At 41.4% G+C, this 18,305-nt stretch overlaps 1 protein-coding gene across 3 annotated transcripts in view; it reads left to right on the top strand.

Moving 5' to 3' along the window:
- The window catches only part of PPARGC1A (PPARG coactivator 1 alpha), a 366,906-nt gene that overhangs the window by 292,796 nt on the left and 55,805 nt on the right, over positions 1-18,305 (top strand). Inside the window, exons 1-3 of one of the 3 annotated variants that reach the window (XM_063157726.1) lie at positions 5,556-6,465; positions 8,943-8,977; positions 10,515-10,694. In XM_063157726.1, the coding sequence (XP_063013796.1) occupies positions 6,372-6,465; positions 8,943-8,977; positions 10,515-10,694 (309 nt within the window). In that variant the 5' untranslated portion in view covers positions 5,556-6,371. Of the gene's footprint in view, positions 1-5,108; positions 5,479-5,555; positions 6,466-8,942; positions 8,978-10,514; positions 10,695-18,305 lie in introns of those variants that run through there. The other 2 variants (XM_063157724.1, XM_063157723.1) reach the window with 2 other exon arrangements.

Genomic DNA, 18,305 nt, shown 5'->3' with positions numbered 1-18,305 from the left:
GGCTGGTAGCTCTCATGATCTTCCTTATGGTTATACCAGGGAATCTTTTCTGTACCCTAAGATAACAAATCCATGGTGGTTGTTTATAGAATCATCCTCTCCAGCTCCCTCTCAGAAAAAGTCAGAAAAAACTAGATTGACATTCTATGAAAAAGTCAGGGAAGAAGAGTTCCAGGGTAATTCTCTTGGTGCTCAGGGGAAAGGGTGCAAGGTGGATGATAATATGTGTAATGAAAAAGGTCTGGGTAGGGTGTTCCAGAGCTCTGCAGAGTGTTCCAAATACAAGGGGTGTTCCTGAAGCTTCCCCATGTTCTGCCCTGTGTGGCTGAAGCTGAAGAAGACAATTGCCTGTCGTCAGAAGGGCGCGAGCATCCGAGCAAGGCTGGGAGTGGGAGAGGAAGGGCACGACTTCTGAGTGGGGGCAGATGTTCCAGAGCCCTGAACAGGAATGTCCAAAGCCAGTTCCTTGGGTCTGATAATATCAGATATGAGCAGGTTTTGGTCTCTTCCCAGGCACTTGAATGTGTGGAAGGATAAGGGAATAATAAGAACTTTATGACTTCTTTTGTTCCAAGGAAATATCAGCAGTGAGGTGAGTAAAGGAGAGATGATGAAGATCTGCTACGGTCTGCGATTTTGATGTGGTCCTGCCTGCTCTGCCAGCCTGCAAGACAGTGCAACACTGGAATCTGTCTCCTTGGCTTGCCTGGGTGTCTGTGCTCAGACAGCAGCACAGCCTCCCCAGGAAACGGATGTGTTTACATGGCTCCGTTTCTCAAACATATAGAGGTCATAAATTTAAAGGTAGATACTCATTTACAGATTAGCCCTTCTGAAAAACAGTAACACCCAAGTGAAAGACATTGTTCATATTCCTTTTAGCAAATCTGACAAGCTGGATTTTCCTGCAAATGAGGGTTCTGGAGAATGCTCCGAATGTTGGAGAGAAAAAAGTGACAAATATATTTTTTACATAATCAGCTGGAGTAGGTTAGTTTTTCTTGTTTATAATGAGTAAGTGAAACATGCTTATAAAGAGGCTGATATTCAGGGAGGTATAAGAATAATTATAAAATTTCTTCTAGTGGGTACCTGTGATCCTCTTGCTTCACTTGAACACTGCTGTAAGGTTTCACTACAAGCTTCCAGTGAGAGTCGCATGTCTGCAAGCTTGGTTAATGCTGGTAATCAGGTAATCTGCACTGATAGTAAATAGTCATAGTCAGGTCCAGCCACATGAACAAGCAAGTGATTTCCCCTGGCATTCAGTGCTCTTTATTTGAGCCCTCAGTCTGTGGAGGCAGGTGTGGCAGAATTCAGCCTGGTGTCAGTAATGTCAGTAACGCATTGCTGTTTGGAGAAAGTTATTTTGGACTCTCGAATATACAGCTCCTCAGACAGCAGCCCGTGACCCAGAGCTGGGCCAGGAATTAACTTGGCCCTTGAGTTTTTCAGAGAGCTGGTACAGAGACCTATCCTGGGTTTCTCTGTTAAAAAAACCCTCACATCATAACTGCCCTAACAAAACTAGAAAGGGCAGATGGCTTTATTCCAGTGTAGAATTACTGCATCAATGAACCCAGAAGTTCAAGGAGTTTGATTCACTGGCTTATGTTATTGAGAGTGTATTCTGGGTAGGAAGAACTGGATAAATAAGGAAAAGAAGATGAGAAAAGGGGAAAAAAGAGCAACAAATAGGATAGAAGTGGAACAGAGACAATGGACCGGAGAACAAATACAGGACTGTGCAAAAAATAAGAGTAAAGATGCACAGAAGGAAGATTTTTAATAAAAAATTAATAGGGCACATATACTTTATATAGAACACTATTCACACCAACACATCTTTGGAGTGCAATTTGCTCTTTTGTATACAGCATTGGCTGATCTTTTTCTGTAATTCTTGGAGAGTTGAGCAGAAAGGGTTGAGTTGATGTGAGAACTGACTTGCAAACCTCATCTGTCTGAAACTCCAGCACTATTTTTATGTACAACTTTGCTTTTCCTTACTCCCCTAGGAAAGTAGTAAACTTATCCAAAAATCAGTGAATACCATAGTTTTGGGGGCAAGGAAAGAAAACATTTCTTCCTCAATGCCATAATCAAGGGACTAATTTTTGGTCACAAGGTCTCCAAAATCAGTAGCTTCTTTGAGAAACCTAAATTACAGGGAATAAAAACCTGACCCATAGCTAAAAAATGTGGGTGAAAGAGGAGGATAAAATGATTGCTGAATTCAGGAAAAAGTCAAGGACAGAGGGCTTGAAGATTTTTGTCTTTGATTCGTGTTTCCTGTTGTTGCAGGCAGCCGTACCTTCCAGTCCTGTTAGAAACGTATCAGGATTTGGGAATTAGTGCCCAAATGTTGTTGGAAGGCTTACCAGAACTTTCTTGAATCATGGCCCTTAAAGAAGAAAAGGCAAAATTTGGGGATTGCTGAGACCTGGTACAGACTAACCTGAAAACAGGGGAAATGCAGTGTGTGAAGAGGTGGTCTGATAAAGGACATTTCACCAGGGCAGATTGTGGCAACAGAGCCACAGACTTTGTCAGCTGAAGGAGGGTTTCTTTGTATGTTTGTTGTGGAACCAAATATCGTGTGTGTATGCGCTCAGATATTGCCCCACAAAAGATGTTTGTGCAATTCTTTAGTGTTGTCAAAACAGAGGGAAGAGCATTGCTAAAGCTTCTCGGGAATGTTCAGAAGACAAGGTTTCCTTTGAGGAAGCAGCTTAGGTGCTGGCTGGGTTTCACAGGCTTCATTTGCATACGTGGAGGCTGTGTGCTTCCAAACTACACCACCACTGCAGCTGTCTTCCTTGCTTTTCTCCTCCTTGGGGCACTATGCTCAAAACCCACAGTAAAACATGGGAAAAAAAGATCCTAGCGGGTAAGTTTATTCTATGGGTGGGGTTGCACACTTCAGTTAAAAATAAATAAAAGTCTTCCCAATCAGTGTGGAACCCTCAGAAAAGAAATCTCAGTCTTTTTTAGTTGGAGTTTTGCTTTGTGTCTCTTCTAGGTAATGGTGGAACTGCCAGCAAAGTTCAAGCTATAATGTGGACAGGGACATAGAAAAGCTCTGGGGCTCTGTAATTATTACTTTTGGTTGCTCTGTCTGTAGTGCACTAGAAAAGTTCTTCAATCTCTAAAGCTTGTATGGTGAGAGCACCACTAAGGTCACAGTTTATATTTATCAGTTAACTTGCTAATTTGAAGGGAAAGCATTCAAGTGGAAATGTAGAAAATAGAAACAACATGAGCAGGTCACAATATCCAAAACAGCAATATGAAATGTTCCAGTGTAAATACATTTCTATAAAAGGTGTGAATGAAACTTTAAAAAAAAACAACCCAGATGATGGATTCGGCACAGTCAATGAACACAATTATAAGTAGGTATTGAAGGAGAGTATTCCACCAACCATGGATCCACAGATAATAATTAATAAGAACCAACTGTACTCCAGGCAGGCAGGTGCCCAGTATTATTTCACAGTTGACTGTTCAGGGGGTAGAGGTACTCACCTGTGCCACAGATCTTAATAATTTACTGCAGTTTTTATCATTAAATCAGCATATAATTGGGAAGGAAATTAGTTTGAGGTTTTTTTGTTGTAAAGCGCAAAGCAGTACCGTTAATTTACTTATTTGTAGGAAAGGCTTTCTGTAGTTATTTGGTATTTTGCTGTCTTTTTTCTTTTAATTAAGTAAAGTAAAAACAATGCCATTTTTGTCATCAGTGCTTGGTAAAAATATGACAGTGTGATGTGATTTGCAACTTAAGCACAAACTCAGAAAAATGTACATTTTATCAGGACTGGCAATAATGAATTACAAGGAAGCACAAATAAGCTAAGAATATATCTGAGACCTTCTACCATTTCTGAAGGTTCCAGTGTCTGTGGGAAAAAGGCTATTTCAAGAATTGTACTTCTTATTTTTTTTTCCTCAGCAAAATTGCCATAGCCTTGTATAATAATTCAATTCATTTAGTCTTTAGAATACTCAAGTTTGCAAATAACAATGAAAATGAATATTTCATGGCGTGGAGGATGATAAGCTATAGTTTTGTAACTTTCACTGGTAGCCCAGCACAAGGGAGCCAGCATTTACATTTCACGAGAATTTTTGCACCCAGATAATATAAAGAACTGCTGCTTAAGACAATAAGCAGGCAGGTGGGGATAGTTAAACAAGACCTTTATTTTTGGGCTTTCTTTCCCTATTTTGGACAACAATTTACAGTTCAGCTTTATCCATGGAATTTGTTGTGTACGCAATGCAAAGGAGCATCGTAAACCAGTTGCACCTGCAGCAGCCCCTATTGTCTGGGAAGGGCTCTGACGGGGAGACAGGTGTTAGCAGTGTGTCTGATTTTCCACGACAAGAGATTTTTAATGAATTTATTTTCAGTGAACAAACGCTGTGTTGAGGTCGGGCGGGTGCACAGAGCGCCCCGAGGCAGCTCGCGGAGGCGGGCGGGGGTCGCGGCGGCGGTGGGCAGGACGGAGCAGCTCCTTGTCACAGCCACGGTTTGGTGGGGAATGCACGGAGACAGGGCAGTGATTAAAGAGCGGCTCCAAGTACTGTAATCCATCTGGGAACAGGATCAGGCTTCCCCCTCGGAGCAGGTGAGATAACTGTAGCCACATTTTTTATAGATGCTGAGTCCATGTCAGAGAAATGCTGGGCTGGGGTGTGTGTGTGGGGGGGCGGGTTGCTGAGATACTTACCGTGCAAAAACTAACTTCAGTTGCAATTGTCTATGAGAAACCATAGCCTAACCAAAATACTCGGGGCGGTGCAAAATCCCTGAGTGCAAAAAAAAAAAAATGTTGGGAGGTGGTGTAACTTTTGCCGAACTCTGGGACAGCCTCTCCCATAGAGGCGGGGGAGCGGTGCGGGCACGGGAGAGGCGCTCGGGCTGCTCAGAGCACGCAGGCTGCGGCTCGGCTCGGAGTCCCTTCACTTTTTCTTTCTTATAAGCGCAGCTCTGCCTATTGTGTGCTGGGCTCTGGGGGGAAGACAAAGGAAGCAAGCTAAGAAATTAAACAAGATGGGGAGGGATAGGAGCTGTGCTACGGCAGGAGCGGCGTTCCGGGGGTGTGGCGTGGAAATGCGCTTTGAATCGCAGCGTGTTGCCGCGGCCGCCGGGGTCTGAGCGGGTTTTGCGAAGATTTACTTCACTTCAGGCTGGGTCTGCCCCTGGCTGACGTCACGGGCTGGAGCAGCGGCTCCAGAAGGCTGGATGAGTGACAGCCCAGCCTACTTTTTAATAGCTTTGTCATGTGACGGGGAACAGTAGTAAGACAGGTGCCTTCGGTTCACTCTCAGAGAGGGTCTCGTTGCCTGCATGAGTGTCTGCTGCCTGCCTGCCTGCCTCTGGACTGTAGTTTGCCAGCTTTCCTGCCGTCGCTCCGCAGCTGGATGGCGTGGGACATGTGCAACCAGGACTCTGTATGGAGCGATCTCGAGGTGAGCGGAGCGCGGCGTGGGCGGCCGTGGGTGCCGGCAGCCGGCGGGGCCGTGGGCTCGGCGGGGCCCCGGCAGGACGGCCGAGGCAGCGCACTTTGCAAACAAGTCCCTATCTTATCTTAACTCCGCTAAGTTTGCTATTTTAAGGTTACTCTGCGATGCCTTGAGCAAATCAAAGCTGAGCTCCTGTCATCAGTATAGTATCTCCTGCAGTTGGAAACTATTTTCATGTGCCTCCGGCTCGCTTTCCCGTCATATGCAATATTTATGCTCTAAGATATTGATATGAATCGGTGTCTGAAGTGGCATTTCCAGTGGCGTTCACTGGCCTGGTTGGAAAAATGCCATGTTTATTTAGAATAAGATGAATATTTCTTAAAAAAAAAAAGTTATAATCAACTCATGGATTCATATTTTGATTCCTTGTTTCACTGTGCTCTGTCGAAGGTTTTTTCCTTGTTTATCAGCTGCATAATGCAAACACGCACACAGGAATGAATACCCTGTTGTTTGGCTTTAGATGCTTTTAAAAGAGATTTCTGGAAGGAGACGTTTCCCTGCTACTTGTGGTGTTGGAATACTGACGCTGTAGCTAATGCCCCGTAGAGCAGGGTTTGCAGTCAATCTGAGTAATCCAAGAAATGGTTAAATTCCATGTACAGCAGAGACAACAGGATGAACCATGAGAATAGAGTTTATGCAGGACTGTGAACTGCTGCTGCTGCCGCCGCTGCTGCTGCTGCTTGTGTAAAAATAGACGGCAATACATCAAATCCACAGCTTCTGCTGGCTACAATTCATAAAGGAAAAAATAAAAAAGGCAAGCAGCCCCGTGGTAATCTCTGGAGTATAATGTGAGGTTTGAGGATTTCTGCATATTTGCATTCAGCAAAATGGAGCATTACCTGAAAGTTTGGGCAACTTGCGAAGCGAGGCAAACTTTCTTTGGACCCCATGAAGAGGAATCCCAAATACAGACCTGCTCAAAGGAACTAATCCTCTGGATTCAGGCTTGGAATAAGTGCTTAAAATGCTTCCCTTGGGCAATGGGGGAGGGAAAAACAGGTTACAGGCAATGCTTTTTAAATAAAATGTTCATGCTGTAGGGAGCTGAGCTACCCATCTAAAGTGAACCGTTTCTATGCTCTCCAGTAAATTTTTCCTATCTGGCAGAGCATGTGTGTGGATTCTCAAGTAATTTTGTCATGTTTTAAATATTTGCAGCTTGCCATTGTATCCACAAATTTCTGTTTGCATATTGTAATTGGTCTTATCTTGTTTTGATTTCTTGGTAAAGTGGAATAGATATGGATAATTCATATGTCCTGTAGCTATTATGAGTCAAGGCAGTAAGTGGATGACTTTCTGGCTCCAAAGTCCTAATTGTTTCTGAGTAGCTGGAGTATCCTGTGGGTTGTTGTCTGGCTTGTAGCATGGGTCTCAGCTGCCATAGCTTCATTTTTCCATCGTGTATTATTCTTAATGCTGCTAGGAACTGATTGAGGAACCAGCTTATATGGAAATACTGAAGATTTATTTTAATCGCTAGAGTTCCTGCAGTAATTTCAAGCTAGTAACAGAATAGATAATTTATGTCAATGACTGTTTCATAGTGCAGAGAGAGAAAAAAAAAGAACCAAAAAAAGAGTTTGATCTTAATATTAATTGTGTGGTGGATGGATTAACTGTGGGTAGGATTTTGCCAGTGTGCTCCTGCATTGCACTTCCTGTAGCAACACGAGCGTCTGCGTGCTGCTTTGGCTCAGGGGATCACCTTTACTGAGCTAAAATAATGCAGGCAGCAAGCACTGGAGGCAGCTTTCATTCTTTGAATCATTAATATTTGCTGTCAATGTTAAATGTATTATATTCTCGCTCACATAATGACAGGACGGCGTGTTGTTTAATAAAGGCCTGCATCACTGTAGCTGATCAGCGTCCCCAGTGCTTCACAGCTTAATGAAGGTGATGTACAGTAAGGTTGTGAAGATTGATAGAGAGAATCCACATGACACACATTTTGCAAAGTCTCTCTTTCCTGAGTTCATCCCCTTGGCACTTTGAAAAACTTGTTAAAAATAAAACAAAGATTATATTTTCATTAATATAATTAATATGGCAAAAGTCCAGTCTTCTTCTTATTATTTTTTAATTTACCTTCAAAGGCACAAAAACAGCCAAAAGGTTAATGGAGAATTATACTTAATTATAATGATTCATTACCATCAGTGCAGTTAAGCTAATTTACTGTTTGCGTCTGAACTAAGAGAAAAAAGGTCTGTTGGAGTGAAATAACACACAGTAATTAGCCTTTTGTGTTTAGTGACTGCTTTATCCTCCTAAATGTTACTGTAAAATTAGGGCTATAGTTATGGAATAACTATCATATCAAATAACAGTGGGAAGACATTAAAATGTGTGCTACCAATACAGGTGCACCTGTTACAGATGTATAGGCAAACAGCAAATATCAGCGTGTCAGATGAGGACAGTTTTAGGACTTGGAGTGTTAAATCTGGCATCATCCAAAGGCCAAATATAAATTAATAACAGGAGCACTTGCTGCTAATGTGTCTCATATTAATGTGCTCTGTGTGCTCAGAAGTATAATGTCATATTCAGAAACATTGATTTTATTATCATGTCAACATTGGCAAGGCATATATACTTCATTTCAGCAGTTACATTTTTAGGTGACATTGCAGTCTCTATAGGTAAATGGAGGCTGTGATAAGCAGGATTTCTTTTAATACCATTGTTTATGTTGCTTCAAAAGCCCACTGTAGGAACTTAAAAATGCAGATTAGCAAAAGTAAACATGTTTAAGTAGGTGGTTCACAGGGTGAAGCTATTTTTATAAATGAAAGCAGTAACAGATCAGCAGGATACTTTAGAAGTCTATGGCATCAGTTATAAGCTACTGACCTCCAGAACACAAACCTGAGAATGATGCTGAGAATCTACCTTTTCAGTCAAAAACTAGATTATCCTTTAATGAGATCAGAGATTTCGGCCAAGCATCAAAAAAGGTCATCTCCGTATTATAAGATTGCTGCCAGAAGGTTGTCTCACACTAAAGAAGAGGAAACTCTCTAGTTTTGTTTTTTATTTTTGTGTCTTACATTCAAAATAATGTTAAAAAATTCAGATAAAAGAAAAAAAGTTAACATTACTTAAGTGGGATTTTGACTTCTTATGGTTCTACGGCCCCTTAAATATAGGAAGGAAAGCAACTGCAATTTCAGAGCCTCGTTTTGCAGCCTCTCAGCTTCCTTGCCCCTTGGCCTACTCTATGATTATCTTGTAGTGTCCTGGTAGACGTAGAAGTTGTCTGGTAAATTATAGCTCACACCAGCTGCACCGAGTCTTTGTGCCAACAGACAAAATCTTTGCTCAGGGCTGCGCTGCTGCATCCAGCCCGTGCACTGCAGACACACGGAGGTTCCAGGGACAAAGCCATCAATGAGGTGCACCTTCAGCAGCTCTCGCTTGCATTGTTGTTCAAGGCGGTCCTTGCGAGAGCGACACAACCAGCATTGAGCGACTCACATCCATGGGCGCTGTTAGTGCCCTGCACACATCTGCCTTCAGAAAGCGGCGCTTTCTCCATTGACTTCAGTCCAAACAGAAGTTGGGAAATCATTCAAACCACCCAGACAACTGACGGGAGCTGCGGAGGTGACAGGATCCTGCTGTTGGCCATCCTTAACCCAGTGCTAAAAATCTGGTAGATGCCCTTAGACTCAGTTGACTTTAGATGGCTTTTAACCATTCAGGTGCCTGTGCAGCTCCACATGTGCTTTGCAGTGTGCCCGTATCGACGTAGGTGTTCGGGGATGAGTTACAAGGATCCACGGAGCAGTGCAGTAGGAATTGCTTAATTGAGCAGCATTGACATATGGGACTCAGCTATTTGCCAAACTGTTACTACATGTTTTCTATAATTAGGAAATAGTTTTGGTGGATACTCTAACATTTCAATTGCTGTGTTGAAGTGGATGTATGTTATTAATTTTTTCTTCCTTAGTAGGTCAGTCAATACCCTATTTTAGCTTCATACTGGCATATAAAAGGATGCTTACTCTAGGTTTGTTTTTATTTATCCTCACTCTCTTCTTAGTTGTGCAGACAAAAACATTTTGCACTGCTGAAGAGGATTCCTGCAGACTAGACTTTGTTTACTGCCTCAACCAAAATGTTTCACAGACCCTCTTTCAGGATTACTGAATCAGAGGCTGCTAGAAGAGGAAAATCCATTTGGTTCTCTGAGTACAGCTTCTTTCTGGGGATATTTAGGAAACCAGCCAGGATAATAGATGTGTTCACACCAAGCAGGTGAAAGGCTGCATGGACTAACTATGCTCATCACTGAGAGGAGAATATAGGGATATTTCAAGCCATACTTTGATTGCCGGGACCTAATGCAAAACTGGGTGGCTGTGGTTTGTGCATCAGGAAAAGAGCAGCATCACTAACCCGTACTCTTTAATGCCCATATGGTAGCCACCGTCATGAATGGCTGTAAGGATTACAGTGAGGTTCTGTAGAAGTGAAAGTGTGACTGTCTCCAGCTTGAGCTAGCCTGCAGGGCTGAAGGCTGTAACAGGCTGTGCCTCTTTAACCTGAATGTATCAGGAAATGCATGACAGACCTTGCCCAGAGGTATTCATCTGTAACTTCTACCTGCACTGGTTCACTCTGAAAGGAGAATAAGGCCATGCTTTGGCCTCTGCTGTTGGATTGAAAGCTTTGAATATGATAATTATCAAATGGTATAGGGAGAAGGAAGGTCGTCTTTCCTGGACAGAGATGTGATAGAGAAGGCAGCTTATGCCCTGCTGTTTTCTCTGCCCCTTTACAAGCCTATGTTAGAGCTAACAGTGACCAAATACTAGGTGTTTCTTTTTTCAGAAAACAAAGTCAATCCTAGGGACCCTGTGCTGTAGCTTAATTGAGGCTTAATTCTTATCACATGATATTAGTTAATAGATTCCTGGTAATTAATGAAACTATTTCTGTGTTGCTGTATCCTGCAGTGCGCTGCTCTGGTTGGTGAAGACCAGCCTCTTTGCCCAGATCTCCCAGAACTTGACCTCTCTGAACTAGATGTGAATGACCTGGATGCAGACAGCTTTCTGGGAGGATTCAAGTGGTACAGCGACCAGTCAGAGATCATCTCCAATCAGTACAGCAATGAACCCGCCAATATATTCGAGGTAAGGCAAGGTGATGCAAGTGCATGTTGCAAAGTCCTTGCTTGCTTTTTTTTTTCTGGTTTCAGTTTTTTGTTTTTTGGTTTTTTTTTTTAATTAGCCTGGTGGACAACAGTTTACTATTTTTCCCCCATTAAGAGACAAGAAAACTGCTGGTGTATTATGGGTTCTGACTGGTTCTGTTAATCATCATGATCAAAACTAGACCTGCGATCTGAAGGGGGGGAAAGCCTTAAAAAGATTTAAATGAAACTTGTGATCTTTGAGAGGAAACAGCTAAAGAGTACCTAGAGCATACTGCCCTGTGGTGTCATGATGAGGAGTTGCACTATTGTCAGCTACAGAGCAAAACAGGAGTTGAAGCTTGTTTGTTGTCTTCCACTTGAATTCCTCAGCAAGAAGCAGAGTGCTGCGCAGCAGCTAGCTGATGAGTAGCTGGAACATTTCTCGTAAAGATTTTTACACTCAGAGCCTTACTGTGCAAGTTACTTGCACACAAATTGAGAGGTCTGTGATTTGTTTATGTTCAGGGGAGAGGAAGGGTGAGTGTGGCAGAGAAGGCAGTGAGGGCTGTCAGTAACTCAGGGACCAGCTCTGCGTTCTGATATTTCATAGATCTCCTGGTGGAGAGCAATCTAAAAGTAAAAGTCAGAGGGTGATAGGAGAGATTTAATTGTTTTCTTTCCAATTGTGCATTGGGGGTTAGGGTGTCTGAGAGGAGGGTTACCGTCTCTTTATCTCTGTCTCGGGTCTTCTTTCTTTTGTTGTGTAAAGCTTTCATAATTCTCCACCTTGTGGTTTCGGGCAGCCGTGCCTCTCCTAAACTCTAACCTCCTTCCCTCCTTGTTGATAGGAGAGGCCATAGATCGTTCACTGACTGGGAAATTGAACAATAAATTGATTAGCTGGCAGGAAGACCTTGTACAAAAGCAAGCTATGGGTGCTGTTTCTCACACACCAAGTAGCACAGCTCCAGGAAGTACAGCTAGCCCGCTGGTTCCGGAAAGCCCCGGATTATCATGGTAGAATTTTAAAGGCTGGAAAAAATTAACTGAAATGGTATAGTAAAATGCTTACCTAGGATGTGATGTCCTGAATAAAATTCTCCTTTCTTTATATACAGCTCTAAACTCATAGTGATCTCCCTGATGCAGATGAATTGCTCTGGATTTAAACCAGTGTAACTGATAGCAGAAACTGGTCTTCTTTGTTTAGTTTCTGTAATTTAAATCCAAGTAACTTGGAATTAATTTTATTTTAATCATATCAGCTCTGCAAAGCCTTGTGCTCAGGCCCTCTTTTTTTCTTTAGTTGTATAATGTTCCACACTTTGTTTTACAAAGTTTCCAAACCCTGTCTGGTTCTTGAATTGCAGTTGTACTGCCTCAGGCAGGGTAGGGCATGTTGGTGGCGGCAGGGGGGCAGGGTCCACGTTTGCAGCAACTGTGATGGAGACTTGTTTTGCTTTTTTCATCACTGAGGACACATATTTTTTCCACATTCATCAAAAACCAAATGCAGAAGCATTTTCCTTTAGGAAAAGTCAGTTGAAGATGCAGACTTTCACAGTGTAAGTTCGACATAAGTAATGCGATTACGTATTTACCAAATGTAAGCATACAAATTATTCCAGTAAAACCAGTGGAACTTGGCTTCATTTCTTGTCCCGTGTGTTACTGCCTGTCTGCTCTGATGGCCACAGCTGCTGAGTATAAAGCTGTCTCAGATAGGTAGTGACTGTTGCCCTGCAGACCTTGTGTAGGAAACAATTCCTGTGCTGGAAATCGAAGTGTGTTGCAAACTGGAGGATGACCAGATAGGCTGGAATTTAACTTCACTGGGAGATGGTGACAGGAGCAACATCTCATGGGCAAGTTTGGGTCTGTCTGAGGGTGAGCTGCCCCAGTGTGAAGAAACAGGGGAATATGTGTGGAGAGACAGGGGCAATGCAGCTGGGGGAATTAATCTACACAGCAAGTAATAGGTCAGAAATAATAGTTTGGAAATGAAATATGCTGCTTCTTTCCTGACACACAAATTCTGTTGTTTTCTCTCCTCACACTCATTGACTTCAGCTGCAGGCTGCATTGCTGTCTCATCACAGCTTGGCCCATACTTACCTGTAGGGACAAATCGTGCCCTAATGGTATTTTACAATACTGCAGTGAAAAATTAGACTATTTTCAGCTTCTCAGAGTGTTGTATTTACATTTCTTGGTTGCTTGGCCTAGGAAGATGGGAGTGAAACAGTTATTTTCTCCTGCTGTGCATTAACCCTGTCCCCATTCTCCACTGTGCAGCTGGATACTTTGCACTATTGCTTGCCTCTGCCGCTCAGTAATGTGACGACTGGGGGTGCTCAAGATCAGAAGAAGATGTCTTCTTCCTCCAGAGACTATCTCACATACTCTGTGAGGAACTATTTGTTTTAGCTGAGAGAATGGAAGTTTTTTGCAGTTTCTCATTTGGTAATCACTAGATTTTTCCATATTGATCCTCAATAGCTTTATAAAAAAAGAAAATAATATATTTTTTTGCCTTTTCAAATTTTTATTTCTCTCTTGTCATTGTGAGAGTAGTATGTTTCATCTGACTTAAGCTTCCAGATGAGGCGTTGTCATACAAAAATAGAAATACAGCCTATTTGGGGTGGAAAGGAAGGAATCAGAATGACAAGCAAATGATGGGAAGTACACGAACAGCATTACCTGCACAAGCTGTACAGTACATTGCCAAATCTAGCCTTGAATGAAACACACTCTCCTTTGAAGTATTAATGCAGTACATGTGGCATTGTCTATGTGAGGAACAGTGTCCAAAAGCCCTTTACAAAGTTCCTGAGTATCTCTGATGCACTTTTTTTTAAAGAAAGGTTTGTTTTTCATAAAGTGAATTTTCAATCTTTCTGCAAATCATGTTCCTGAAAGCTCACTTGGGCTGAGCACCCGCAAGCTTAGTGGCACTGGGAGTCTCACAGACTAGAAATTATTAATAGCTATGGTGGCAACCAGGAGCCAAGTGAGATAAAGGTCCAATTAGTCCAGATAATATGTAAGTGTTAAGTATAAATCCCTGCTCTCATCCGCTTAGGTGTGATGAGATCCTGGCCTTCACTGGAGGATTAGAGCACACCAATATTTTGCAGACACACCCAATTCATCACTGCATCCTCCTGCTCACCTGCCAGTGTCACCGATACGAGTCCCCAGTCAAGCCTGCACTGCCCCAGCACAGAGGCTCTTCTTACCAGTGTTTGTACTTAAGTACATTATGAATTAGGTGATTTTTTTCCTATTCACAGCTCAATCACTTCTGTTTTTCACCTAATTTTGTTTGCCTGTTGCTTGAAATGATGAAATGAAGGAGTTTTTGCCCCTCAGGCTGCTGTCTATTGACACAAGTTCATGTAAGTAAATAGTTAACAAGTCACCCAAGACCAGTTGTTTAGATGGCTTGCTGGACCATTCACTTTTATGATTTGTTTTTGTGAAGAACTAGTCTTTAAAAATTTGTGTTTGCAATAAATTTAATTTGGCTACTTTCAGAAAATCAATATGGTTAAATTTTCATTCTCAAAGCCAATGCTATGTGAAATTGTGAACAAACATACAACTTGGTGTGTCATGAGTGAGAAGGCTTTTTGTTCATGAAAACTGTTGTCCCTTGAGGCTTCTTGAAATATACTGTAGTGTATCATGTAAGATTAGTCATATTTAAAATTATTTATGATCCATGCCTAGCATTATGGAGAGGGAAGATAGCTACAGTGGGCGTTTCTCTTTGTTGGTATTTTTTACAAATAACTCAGGTGATGGTAAGAGAAAATTCAGCCTGTAGATAGGCAAAAACCTGTTAAACTACAATGAACCTGTGTAAAAACATAAATCTTGTCTTGGGCAAAACACTTTTTTTAGCTTTCAAAAAAACTTCAGAAAACCCACATTGCTTGTTCTAATGCAGGTTTAGTTTATTCACATAAATCTATGTTCCAAAGCAATGCTTACAGTGTTTGATGACTTTGTTTTTAATTGTTTTATATAGGTGTATCCCACATTACTTCTCAAGGCCATTCTATGTGCCACAAATTTGGAAAGCCTAAAAAGATAACTAGATTTCATTGTAGACTGCCAAAGAGGGCTGTATTACAAGCAATGAGAATGTGAGGAGAGAAAGAAATACACAATGCAATGCAGACTGTCTTTCCCCTGGCAGCAGGGGAATGCATGGAGATAAATGATTTCTTATTTATTTGGAAGGGGTTGTGTCAGGGAGAAGATGAGTGTTGAGGGAAGCCTTAAACATCACCAGGGTAATTTGCATTGGTTCAGATTATAAAATCCCTCATGTTCTGTGGTGCTGCCAGTCTCTTTCACCATTGCAGGTTATTCATTCAAGGTGTGCAGCCAGATTGATTAATGAATTACCAGATCTTGCGTAAAATGACTTGGCCTGACTTTTAAACAACCACCAATGTTTTCTTTGCCAGTCTTGTGACTGGTGTTAATGGGTTCCAGAGAACTGAGCCTATATAGACTTTCTGTAGTAGCCTTCCCTAGCATTTTTTCCACTTTTTAATTTTCTCCAAAACTAGTAGCCCAGGGCAGGCAGTTCAAGGAGATACAATCTCAGGGAAAAAAAAAAGACGTAGTAGTCAAATCCTTGATGGCTGATGCCCTTCAGTGCCAAATCAGCATGATTTATCATAGCCATCTATTCAGCACAACAGAGGCTGGAGGTGAGCTGCATGGTGTACCTCACACAATATGCATAACTAGAGCTCTGAACTTTGAAGGAAAGCCTCAGAGCTATTTGCAAAGTGCTGGTGCTTAGTGAATACTAAATTACATTTAGGAAATAGTCTACTGCTACCAGTTATACTTCATTTTTATTCTTGACACAGACACCTAAATCAGAGAACAGTAACATTTCAGAGATTATGGTAGCAGTTTGGGTATGTTCCAACACTATAATAGGATCAGAATTTTAAGGCCTTTTTTATTATTACCAATAGTCACTTAGTTTCTACTGCAGCGTACTTTGTAGGGAATTACAGCTTTTACTAAAAAGATTAAAATGCTATTATGCAAATGATTGCAGTATGTTATTATGTTTACAAATTAACATCCATGGCTCAACACACAAATTAACTAACTATTCCATCTATATTATTAAGGATTTAATAAAGTAACTGTTGATAAAAATGAGGAGCTTGGAACAGTTAATAGGAGCTGATTGTGATTTAACATAGAACTTAAACATTGTGTTTAATGTTCTAGATGGCATAATGGCAGAATAAAGCTTATCAAAGTGCTTGAAAGGACTGTGATTGTGTGCACCACACAGCAGCCTGTCTGAGGCCCCGGAGGGCATGAACAAAATAGCTCTGGGCAGGGGTGTAGAGCATACTGGTGAATCTGGAAGCAACACAGGACCAAGTCGTATCAACATGTACTTTCCTGCTCTAATAAGTAGGCTTTTTTGAAATTCAGATTCATGCAGATTGAATGTTTTACATGATAAGCACATGCATTTGGGTATTTGGGAACTTGTGTCCTTCTAAAATGCAGCCTGTAATGAACTGCTTTTATGGCAAATTGGATTTCATTGCAGAGAGTATCATTGTATGGTAAAAAAAAAAAAAAAGAGGCTGAGTTCAGTCTGAGATGACTTTACAAACATTCAACATTCCTGCAAGTTGCTATTCCTAACAGTTCATAAGAGATCATAAAAGTGAGCAGATAAGAGCTACTGAAGTCCTAGAGAAATGAATGTACAGTATGTGGTTATGGGATAGATTTAGTAGTGAAACAGACAACGTCATAGGTTTAATACAACAATAAACATAAAAGGCAAAAGATGCAGATTTGGGTTAGGGAACTTTATAAGGATGATAAAAGGTAACAGTGTATCATAAAGCCTACTTGTGAAACTAGGAGAAGACCTTCATTTCCAGGGAAAGAAAATAGCAGACACTTGACAAAAGTGATGGACTTTTTATATTCCTAATGGAGCAGTGTCACATTTCTTGTGTGTTTGAATGCATTACCTTTACCGGTGTGTCTGGCCTGACTCAGGGTTCTACATCTGCTAAAGAGGAGACCAGCACAATAACATCCTGTCTATGTGGGATGATGTATGTAAACGATAATCTATGATTAGCTATGCTGACATTTAATAAGGCTCAAGCAGTAAGTGGAATTTATTTTACTCGAACCAGCTGCTATGTAATTGGAAAGAGTTTATGCAAATTCTCTGTATCTAGTGTTACCAAGGTGGGCTGCTGCTCCTTTTTTCATTCCTGCTTGGACAAACTACAATGCTTTAATGCAAGAACTACCTGGCATGTTGGTTGAAATCTTCAGGCAGGAATGAAGTCCCAACAGAGCAAAAAACCAATTGCTTTGAGAGTTTATTGTATGATGTGTGTGGCCACCAAGGCTGTTCCCCAGGCATGCAATCAAGAAAATGTGACTGATCCACTTCACGGTCCCATTAAGGAGACATTTCACCTAGAGCAGCCATGGCTTGAGATGCTCACTGTGCCGCTGTTCTGTAGAGCACCTGTGCTTTTTCTGAGAGGGAAGACTAGCACTCACCAGAACAGTAGTAAGCTAATTAGGTCATTAGATGGATGTCTTGGCCTATGTTAAAACCAGCCCTTGAGGACACTGTGTTACACTGTGTTCCCACTAGCTACAGAGCTAAATATGAACTGGTGTCAGCTGCCATACAAACAAAAATGTAATAGCCTCCTTTCACAGAGGTCATCTTAAATCCACTTTGGTCACAGTCACACTCCACATCTGTTTTAGTGAGATGCAGCTTCTTAAGGTGGCGTTTGGACTTCATAAGCGCACAAACAACCGAGCTATAAATTGCTACTGCTGGAGTTATTTTGAATAAGTGTATACTGTTTCATATTTATAATGGTGAGGCTTCATAATATTCACAGTGAATATATAACACAGATCAGTTCAACAAGCATGAAATTGTATGTTGTCAACTTGTCACATAAATAGAGCCATATTCTAGCTTACGATAATGTTGAACTAAATATTTTCTCCCTGGAACTGCAGAGAGGGTCATGAAAATGTGGGACAGTAGCTCTGTCTTTTGTTAGAAAAACAATCCCAGACATATTGCTAGTGGGAAGTAAATATTTCTGATAAGATTTTTCTGGTTTTTTAATTCCCCCTTGGCTTACCAACAGCAACAGAAAGTTTGCCTTTCACAGAAAAATGCTAACTGGTTAATTTAAATTTATTTCCGTTCATGGTTGTTTCTAGTGTAACTTCTTTTCTTGTTTTTTTCATTGTTGCTATTTTTGCTCAATGCATCATTGCTAATTGCTACTAAACGGTCCATCTTAACCCTGGCGTGCTTTTCCCCTGCTGCCCCATCCCCCTTAACATTAACTCTGGCCCATGCCATTACAGAAGGATAAAATTATCACAAGTCTTCATTTAGGAATTCTTTTTCCTTAGTGCTGCTAACCTATTGTGCATGTGTAGGTCAGGAGGAGGAAATTGCACAGAGCATATTTGGTGCAGGGAGAAAGTTTTGGTATTGAATCATGATGAACTGGTTTTTTTCCCTGTGAACAGGGAAAAAATA

This window comes from Melospiza melodia, chromosome 5 (genome assembly GCF_035770615.1).
Source record: "Melospiza melodia melodia isolate bMelMel2 chromosome 5, bMelMel2.pri, whole genome shotgun sequence".
NCBI lineage: Eukaryota > Metazoa > Chordata > Aves > Passeriformes > Passerellidae > Melospiza > Melospiza melodia.
This window is presented reverse-complemented; position numbering and strand designations above follow the sequence as displayed.